Source organism: Rhinoraja longicauda, chromosome 5, assembly GCF_053455715.1.
Source record: "Rhinoraja longicauda isolate Sanriku21f chromosome 5, sRhiLon1.1, whole genome shotgun sequence".
NCBI lineage: Eukaryota > Metazoa > Chordata > Chondrichthyes > Rajiformes > Arhynchobatidae > Rhinoraja > Rhinoraja longicauda.
In genome coordinates this window covers 49,629,274-49,639,905 of record NC_135957.1, presented here as the reverse complement: position 1 = coordinate 49,639,905, position 10,632 = coordinate 49,629,274, and the positions used below count along the sequence as shown (strand labels likewise).

General features: G+C 41.1%; 1 protein-coding gene across 1 annotated transcript in view; it reads left to right on the top strand.

Annotated features, from left to right (window-relative positions):
• Nucleotides 1-6,790: 6,790 nt before the first annotated feature.
• Nucleotides 6,791-10,632, top strand: part of LOC144593914 (cytochrome c oxidase subunit 1-like) — a 66,725-nt gene continuing 62,883 nt past the window's right edge. The window contains 1 exon segment of the mRNA XM_078400046.1: nucleotides 6,791-6,843. Within this exon segment, the coding sequence (XP_078256172.1) occupies nucleotides 6,791-6,843 (53 nt within the window).

Below are 10,632 nucleotides of genomic sequence, written 5' to 3'. Positions count from 1 at the left end.
TTTACTGAGATAGTCACTCTATACACCTATAAACAGCACACAGCATTCTGAGTAAACAGTTTTTATCCTGCACTTGCTATCAGAATCCGTGCTACATTTAACATGGCAAATCGGATCATTGTGGCGCATCCTTACACATTTGAGTTTAATTTCAATCTTAAGATTAATGCAAAAGACCAATCTGAGTTTAGTTGAACTGACTTGTACACAAGCTTGTGCTGAAGATAAATTTATCATACTTCAGACAGTCACAATGGCTGACTATGTATTTTGTACATTTTACTTTGTATTCTGTGCGTTTTACCTTTATTTGCACAGAATGTAAAGTAAAATGTACAAAATAGATAGACAGCCATTGTGACCGTGCGTTTTACCTTTAGTTGGAATCACGTTCTTTGCTTCAAAACTAATGATTGGTCCCTCCTCAATTTTTTTAATTCTCCTAAGTACTCGAATTGCTATCAGTTCTCAGCTCTCCCTTGTCCAGCAACTACCAGTCTAAACATTCAATCCTACTCACAGCCAGAGTCTTGGATTGTACCTTCTGTGAATGTGCCTGTGGTACATTATTCTGTGTCCTCCTGTTTAAGCTGCCTCCAGCATCACATGTCCTTCACTGTCAGCAATTGTAATACATTTCTGCAGCTGTTCCTTCCTTCTGCTCCGCATGACTGGATCTAAAGTTAATGTTTTCACCACCTCTCTTTCCTCAGTTCCAAAATGCCTCCCAACAACATTGCCAATTGTCTGGAGATCTAACTCCTACTTTCTAAATGCATGTTGTTACCTAGCCAAATCATGGCAGCACAGCTATCAAATATACTTACCTGCATTTGGCCAAAATACTCCATATGACCCCAACACAAACTGGAGCAACCATATGAAGAAATGCATGTGTTGTGAAGATGCAGAGGTTTTTTACACTATCATGCTGCACCTAAATAAAATGGGGATAGGATTAATTGCACAATTTAATCTAATATTAAATTATGTGTGACCTTGGCAATAAATAGTTATTTCTTTCACACTTGTCTACATCACCAATACAAACCATATGTTTGTCAGGCTACCCATTGGATTATAGATTTTTATTTTTGCTAAATTGGCACTTTTGGTCTCAGTGGCCCTGTTAAATTGATAATGTTTATGGTTGGCAACATCATTATATTTAGTCAATAAACTTGAAACATAAATTTGATGGTATATGGTTCACCAGCAACATCTTATTACCAGGTCAAAATATATCAATTAATTGAGTGCCTCGATGAAGCCAGAAAAGATATTAACACATCAATCTGTGATTTTTATGTATACCACCTACAGTACTTGCTGATTCCCACTCTCCTCTTGATTTCTCTCATCCATGCACAGCCGTTAGACCCTACCTTCTGGGATACTCCTGGTTTCATTTAATCTGTCCACCTCCTTAAACAGTTTCCCACAGCCTATCTGGCTGTCCAGCCTTCATGAACCTTTGTTACAGTGTATCTTCCGAAGATAGATACAAAAAGCTGGAGTAACTCAGAGGGACAGGCAGAATCTCTGGAGATGAGGAATGGGTGACGTTTCAGGTCGAGACTCTTCTTCAGACACCCGAAACGTGACCCATTCCTTCTCTCCAGAGATGCTGCCTGTCCTGCTGAGTTACTCCAGCTTTTTGTGTCTATCTTCAGTTTAAACCAGCATCTGCAGTTCCTTCCTACACCTATGTTATCTTCCACTTGATTCAGTGCAATCCTCTGTGTCAGGTGATCATTTCTTGAATGCTATCATTTCTAATTAAGCTTCTGGGAATTGTTCTTTGGAAAAGTTACTATATAACAACAAGCCACTGTTAAAATAGAGGTGCTGATACTACATGGCAGCACAGCTATCAAATATACTTACCTGCATTTGGCCAAAATACTCCATATGACCCCAACACAAACTGGAGCAACCATATGAAGAAATGCATGTGTTGTGAAGATGCAGAGGTTTTTTACACTATCATGCTGCACCTAAATAAAATGGGGATAGGATTAATTGCACAATTTAATCTAATATTAAATTATGTGTGACCTTGGCAATAAATAGTTATTTCTTTCACACTTGTCTACATCACCAATACAAACCATATGTTTGTCAGGCTACCCATTGGATTATAGATTTTTATTTTTGCTAAATTGGCACTTTTGGTCTCAGTGGCCCTGTTAAATTGATAATGTTTATGGTTGGCAACATCATTATATTTAGTCAATAAACTTGAAACATAAATTTGATGGTATATGGTTCACCAGCAACATCTTATTACCAGGTCAAAATATATCAATTAATTGAGTGCCTCGATGAAGCCAGAAAAGATATAAAAAAGTAAATTACATCAGTAGAATCATCGAGTCACATTCATGGCTGATCTATCTTTCCCTCTCAACTCAATTTTAATGCCTTCTCCCTATAGCCCCTGACACCGTTATTAATCAATGTCCTGGATTCCATTTTAATCCCCCTTTTACATGCCAGAAAGGTTATGGGGTGGCAGAAAATGAAATGGCGAAGTTCAACAAAACCTAATCAATAGTAAATTAGTATAGCTTTGCAAATTACAGTGCACCATTGCTTCTTATTTTAATGTTTCCATTCATCTGTGATGTGTAAATTCACTGGCACTGCCTAATGATTCTCTACTAATGAATAAAATAACCCTTATGAATAATGCATCGGGGTGTTTACATCGTACCAAGCAGCTGAATGACAAACCCGTGGCAAATTAAATTCCCTGGTATTCTTCATAAATCAGAATATTAAAACTTTACTTCTTTTCCATGCAAAACATATGCCATGTGCACAGGCAATTCAAGACTGAAAATTCTATTGGTATAGTCACAGAGGACATAGAATTCCCACTCGTCTCTGCATTAATAATTTTACTGTTGGCTTTGGTTGCATCAGTTAGTTGATAGCACTTGCTTTTCGGTCAGAGGATTCTGGATTCAGTGCAGCATTTTGAACATCGAATCTAATCTTACACTGCAACACAGTATTAAAGGACTGTTATAGCAATTCCATTCTTTAAAGAAGTGCAAGGGTGCTGGCCCTGGTCTACTGGTCAATATTGGCCCCAAATGAGACTTCTGAAGAACAGAATTTCTGTTTATTATCACATTCCTTCTTGTGGGAACTTAGTGAGTGCAAATAAGCTATCATATTTCTCACTTAATTACTGAAACTACACTTTCAATAAAATGTAGATCGTTGGCAGTAGTAATGTGCTTGGGAAATTCTGAAAACGGTGTAAAAATCCAGTGTAAATATCAAACCTCTACATTGATCTGTGCATAATTTATATATAGGCCTCAATAATTATTATAAGGGGTGAAAGCAGGAATTGGCCAAATAAACCTTTATGGTTCAGCACATCAACAGTCAACAGTCAACAGAGCTTTATTTGTCATTCGGTACCAAGGTACCAAACGAAATTACATAGCAGTCACACAAAAAAAAAGAACACAAGACACATGACCCCAACACAAACGTCCATCACAGTGACTCCAAACACCCACTCATTGTGATGGAGGCAACAAAACTTCCACTCTCTTCCCCACGCCCACGGACAGACAGCTCGTCCCCGACCGACCCGCACAATCCCCGCAAGGGGATGGAAGTCCCCGCGGCCGAGTCGCACCGGGCGCTGAAACGTCTCGCGGCTGAGCCGGGCGATGGAAGGCCCCGCGGCCGAGCCGTGCGTAGCTAAGTCCCGCGGCCGAGCCGCACCGGGCGATGGAAGGCCCCGCGGCCAAGCTGCACCGGGTACTGTTAAGTCCAGCGGTTGAGCCGCACCGGGCAATGTTAGGTCCCGTGGCCGAGCCGCGCCGGGCGATGGAAGGCCCCGCGGCCGAGCCGCACCCCGCGCCGTGAGGAAGAGACCTAAAAGAGAAAGGTTTCCCCCACCCCCCCCACCCACACCACCACCCCCCCACCCACACCACCACCCCCCACACATACACAACCAAAAAAAACAAAAAAACATCCCAACACCGACACACAACAAAACAAAAGGAAAAAAGACGAACAGACTGCTAGCGAGCTGCAGCCGTTAGGCGCCGCCACTTCCGCTTATTTTGGATAGAGAACATAGAACAGTGCAGCACAGGAGCAAGCCCTTAGGCCCACAGTATCTGTGCTGAACATGATGCCAACATCAACTTTTATCTGCCTGAACATAATTAATATCTCACCAGTCCCTGCATATCCATTTGCCTATCCAAAAGTTTCTGAAACACCACTGTCATATCTGCCTCCAGCATCACCGGGCGATGTTAGGCCCCGCGGCATTCCAGGCACTCACCACCTTTCATCAAAAAACTTGCCCTGCACATCTTCTTTAAACTTTGCCTCTCTCAGCTTAAAGCTATGCCTTCGATTACTTGATATTTCCATCCTGGGAGACAGGTTCTGACTGTCTACCTTTCCATGGCTCACATAATTTGATATACTTCTAGCACCTCTTTGCTAATATGTATATCTGTGTCTTGCCCTTCACTGGTCGTGGACTAGCTGAAAACAATATCCAATGCAGAAACACTTCAGGGAGGACCCCTCCACAGTGGATAAAATGTAACAATAAGGTCTTGGAGGAAAGATCAAGAATTGGGTTAAATATGAAGATGACAAAGTTAGGTGTAAGTCTGAAAATGTGAAGTCCCTCATCAGGGTGGAGGGCTGGTATTGGCAAAGGGAAGAGTTGGCAGGGAGGCCCTTGGTGGCAACAGGTAACTGTATGGTGGGATGGGAATTTGCAGCAGGCATTTAACATTTTGACCTTTGACAACCACTCCCAACGTTCCTCTTAACAGCCTTTCCCATCCACCGTGGAGGGTGTTAATATCAACACCATTCACTCCAAATGATCAAACAGATAATTCAAGCTGTAAAACGATCCGTGATAACCAATATTTCCTGTGTAAGACTTTATAAATATAACCAGTCAGTTTTTCATGAGCTCTTAAAGCTTCACTTTTAGTGTCATTAACTTGACAATATTTTCCAAGGGAATATTAATTGGTTGAGGGAGAAAGCACTTTCAGCAAGTAGAGTGAAGTCAGCTCAACTGCCAATTTGTGTCCATACACGTAATTTACGGACACAACTTGGCAGTTAAGCTCATTTAGATTTGTAAAGAACTAACAACAGCATAATTTCTCATCTCCTTCACCTGCCTCTGTGAGATACAAATATGAGTTGCGCATTCACATTTCTTCTTAGTAGCTTCCTTCACAAAATGTATATATTTCTCATGGAGTAAAGTGGAAACTTCCAGTAAACAAACAACCAATTTATTCACAAAATGCTGGAGTACCTCAGCAGGTCAGGCAGCATCTCGGGAGAGAAGGAATGGGTGACGTTTCGGGTCGAGACCCTTCTTCAGACTCCACCCGAAACGTCACCCATTCCTTCTCTCCCGAGATGCTGCCTGATCTGCTGAGTTACTCCAGCATTTTGTGAATAAATCGATTTGTACCAGCATCTGCAGTTATTTTCTTATATTAACAAACAACCAATGTTATACAATGGGAGAAAATATATATTTTATTTAAATTTAAAAACGGATATATTTTTTTTAGAATCACTGCTGCACCGACTATCAAAGCGATTATTTTGAGCAGGTTTTAATTTAGTCTTGATCTTAATCTCATTGCTGTCTATATTGATGTTTTCACTTATCGATATTTTAAAATGGTGGCTTTAAAATGGTAATGCATACATGGATATCATACTGAAGATAGCACACTATAATCAGTTTAAAATTCTGTTTACTTCTGTGTTGCTGTATGAAATTGTTACATATTTTAGGATTTATTAATGGATTTCTTGTGCAATGCTCTCTAATGCAAGAAGAGCAATGGGGGCGGGAAATAAAGGATTCAGAAAGATATTTGAGAGAAATATACTTCAAAGCAGTAGGCAAGTGTTTCGGTGGAGGCTTGTAAAAGTTTATTTCTTTATTCAAGGTGTGTCGCCAAATCCCAGTGACAAGCCCAGTATTTATCCCATTCCTATTTGCCTTGTAAAGTGGCTGACCTGCTTTTGTGAAGCATTGCAGATTTTGTAGTAAAGGTGATCTTACAGTATAATTTGCTTAGAAATTTCAGGATATGAAGAAATGGTAATATATTGGGATGCTGTATGATTTGGAGGGGAATATGCACATTTTGGTATGCTCACCAGCTATCCTTTCTGCAATAGGAACGTGAGATGTTAAATGGGAGAGTTTTTACATTGTGAATGAACATATGCAATCAACATTATATATCCCCATTTCCGATCTTATGATGGGAGTGAGTTCTTTGATACATAATTATTAGGTATGGGACATTGCCTTGAGGTTTTATGGTTAACCTTCAAAACCACAGTCAGCTTCCTTTATATGAACTATAAATCCAATCAGTAGGTGTTTCCTAATGATTGCAGTTACATCAGGGCTCCTTGATGGCACCCTCATTGAGTTATGGATTCATACAGCACAGAAACTGTCCCTTTGACCCAGGTCGTCCATTCCCACCAAAATACTCAATCCCATTTTCCAATGTTTGGCCAATATCTCTCTAAACTTTTCCAATCCATGTAGCTGTTCAAATGTCTTTTAAATGTTAATATTGTACCTGCCTCAGTGACTTCCTTGGGCAGCTCATTCCTTATACCCACAATCTTCTGTGTGAAAATGTTGCCCCTCACTTTTCAATTAATATTTTCCCATCTCAACTTAAACTTGTGCCCGTGAGTTCTCGATTACCTGATCCTGGGCAAAAAGACTATGTCCGTTAACCCTATCTATGCCTCTTGGTTGAATGTTGCCTTGATGCCAAGGTAAGTCAGTGTCATTTTCAGTTTGGATTCAATTGCTTTGTTGATGTTTTGATTGTGGATATAATGAGTCCAGTGCCCCAGTGATCCTGACCAAATCCAAACTGAGCTTTCGCATTCAAGTTACTGGTGAGCAAGTGTTGCCTAATAACACCATCAATTATATCTTCCATTGCCTTGCTGATACTTGAGGGTGGTAAGTCACACATTTTGTATACCAGCTAGACACATACAAGGCATGGAGATAGTTAATCAATTAGCATATCTTCATTTGATCGATTATGAGTTATTTTATGGTGATCAAAATCTAGTTAATGTTGAATAAACACTGAGAGTGGGCAGAATGGTATTACTCTTAAGATTTTCACAAGTTCACTAGGAAGGAGTAGAATTAGGCCATTCGGCTCATCGAGTCTACTCCGCTATTCAATCATGGCTGATCTCTGCCTCCTAATCCCATTTTCCTGCCTTCTCCCCGTAACCTTTGACACCCGTTCTAATTAGGAATTCATCTATTTCTGCCTTCAAAATATCCACTGACTTGGCCTCCACAGCCCGATGTGGGAATGAGTTCCACAGATTAACAACCTTGTGAATAAAGACTAAAGATTTTAAACCAGCTTAAGATTTTAAACATAGAAACATGGAAACATAGAAAATAGGTGCAGGAGGAGGCTGTTAGGCTCTTCGAGCCAGCATCGCCATTCATTGTGATCATGGCTGATCATCCACAATCAGTAATCTGTGCCCAACTTCTCCCCATATCCCTTGATTCCATTAGCCCTTCGAGCTCTGTCTTTTAAATTCATCCAGTGAATTGGCCTCCACTGCCTTCTGTGGCAGAGAATCCCACAAATTCACAACTCTCTGGGTGAAAAAGTTTCTTCTCACCTCAGTTTTAAATGGCCTCCCCTTTATTCTTAGACTATGGCCGCTGGTTCTGGACTCTCCCAATATTGGGAACATTTTTCCTGCATTTAGCTAGTCCAGTCCTTTTATAATTTTATGCATCTCTATAAGACCCCCTCTCATCCTTCTAAACTCCAGTGAAAACAAGCCCAGTCTTTCCAATCTTTCCTCACATGATAGTCCCGCCATCACAGGGATTGACCTCGTGAACCTATGCTGCACTGCCTCAATAGCGAGGACATCCTTCCGCAAATTAGGAGACCAAAACTGCACACAATAATCCAGATGTGGTCTCACCAGGGCCCTATACAACTACAGAAGGACCTCTTTGCTCCTATACTCAAATCCTCTTGTTATGAAGGCAAACATAGCTTTCTTCACTGCCTGCTGTACCTGCACGCTTATTTTCAATGACTGGTGTACAAGGACAGCAAGGCCTCGTTGCACTTCCCCTTTACCTAATCTGACACCATTGAGATAATAATATGTCTCCTTGTTTTTGCCGCCAAAGTGGATAATCTAACATTTATCTACATTATACTGCATCTGTCATGCATCTGCCCATTCACTCAACCTATCCAAGTCACCCTGCAACCTCCTAACATCCACTTCGCAGTTCACACTGCCACCCAGCAACTGCAACTTGGCTGCTTTGCTGTGGCACTCAGATTCCCAGCCACATTCTTAGTCAAGGTTCATTAGAATATGCTGGGCATGTTTGTAAATTATTTGGGGTCTCAGCAGACAAATAGTAGCTCATCATTACAGGCAGACTCAGAGGCACTCAAATATTTTCAAATAAATGTTTTAAAACTGGGGCATGCAGATAATAACTCCCATGAAACCTTAAAAATACAAAACCATCTTCATCTTCATGCAGCTGCATGCCAGGAACACTGTGCTCTTGTGTTCTATTACTGTGGTGGCCCAAATGCTGCTGGGAGATACATCAAATATCATTTACATTTCATTATAATCCTCTCAAACATATCCGACTGAACATTTTGAATCCTCATTTGGGGTCAATTGAGTAAATCTTAAAATCGGCATTGGTGATGGATGGATGCTGCCTCAACTTTCAGAAAATGTTAAAAGTATTCAGCAAGTCAGGCATCAGCTGTGGAGAGAATGTAGATACAACAAACTGTAGATGCTGGTTTATACAGCATATAGTCTGAAGAAGGGTCCCAACCTGAAACGGCACCTATCGTTTTCCTCCAGAGATGCTGCCTGACCAGCTTAGTTACTCCAGCACTTTGTGTCTATCTGTGGAGAGAATAACAGTTAACATTTCAAACTGAAGGATTTTGTGAAAGCTTAACACTGCAAAAGTTTTAATCTGTCTCAGGTTGATTGCAATCACCAGGTTCAGATGAGGAGTACACGTGAAATGTGCAGTGGGTCAATGGGACTCTTCAGTATTGGTGGCCATTATGTTTCCTACCTGCCTCAACGACTTCCTTGGGCAGCTCGTTCCATATACCCATAATCTTCTGTGTGATTATATTGCCCCTCATATTCATATTTATTCATATTTTCCCATCTCAACTTAAACCCGTGCCCTTGAATTCTTGATTACCTGACCCTGGGCAAAAGACTATGTGCGTTAACCCCATTCCTGGCATCAGGAAATAAGCTGAACTTCTGTCAGCACAATATTTTATAGTGACTAAACAATTACTTTAAGATCAGCCAGCCCAAACCTATAGCAATTCCAAAGTTCAGTCAAGGATAGGAAAACTCCGAAATTAATACATTCAAACTAGCAGTTAATCCATAAGTATTCTATGATTACTTTGAATAGCGCTGGTTTTGGAATTGGCACATTCATCCCTTTTAAAGCTCATTCTGTGATATCTGATTAAGACAGGGCATTGGCTATTATGTGGAGTTTAAATAGACAATAGACAATAGACAATAAGTGCAGGAGTAGGCCATTCGGCCCTTCGAGCCAGCTTAATTCTAGGGGCTTAATTCTAGGGGCTGGTGTGACACGTTTCCACTGGCCCGGAGTCCGCAACTCTGTGTGTGCTTTTAGAAACCTGTCCACGAGATCTCTAATAAACTAACAGGTAAAGTATGTGCCGTCTCTGATTATTGTCATCCAACTGACTGCGAACGCGAAGTCGAACTCGACAGCACCGCCATTCAATGTGATCATGGCTGATCATTCTCAATCAGTACCCTGTTCCTGCCTTCTCCCCATACCCCCTGACTCCGCTATCCTTAAGAGCTCTATCTAGCTCTCTCTTGAATGCATTCAGAGAATTGGCCTCCACTGCCTTCTGAGGCAGAGAATTCCACAGATTCACAACTCTCTGACCGAGGTGGGTTTAAACGAAATAGTGGTTGGGGAGGGGGAGACAAATTGGGAATACAAGGATGGAGTTAAAGGGAAAGAAAGTATAGGAAAAGTTAAGAAAGACACCAGAATTAACAGGACAGAAAGCTCACGAAGGGTAGAGTATAGCCAAGTGAAATAGGAATCAATGTGAAAGGTGAGGTGAGTAATGGATTAAAAGTATTATATATGAATGCACAGTATAATAAGTAAAGTAAATGAGCTTGAAGCTCAGTTAGAGATTGGTAGATATGACATTGTGGGGATTACAGAGACTTGGCTGCAGGAGGATCGGGACTGGGAACTGAATATTCAGGGTTAAACATCCTATAGAAAGGACAGGCAGGTGGGCAGAGGAGGTGGGGTAGCTACGTTGGTGAGGGATGAAATTCAGGCCCTTGCGATGGGTGACATGCAGACTGACGATGTAGAGTCGTTGTGGATAGAATTGAGGAATTGTAATGGTAAGAAGACACTAATGGTAGTTATCTACAGTCCCCCAAACAGTAGCCTGGATAGAGGATGCAAGTTGCTGCAGGAGT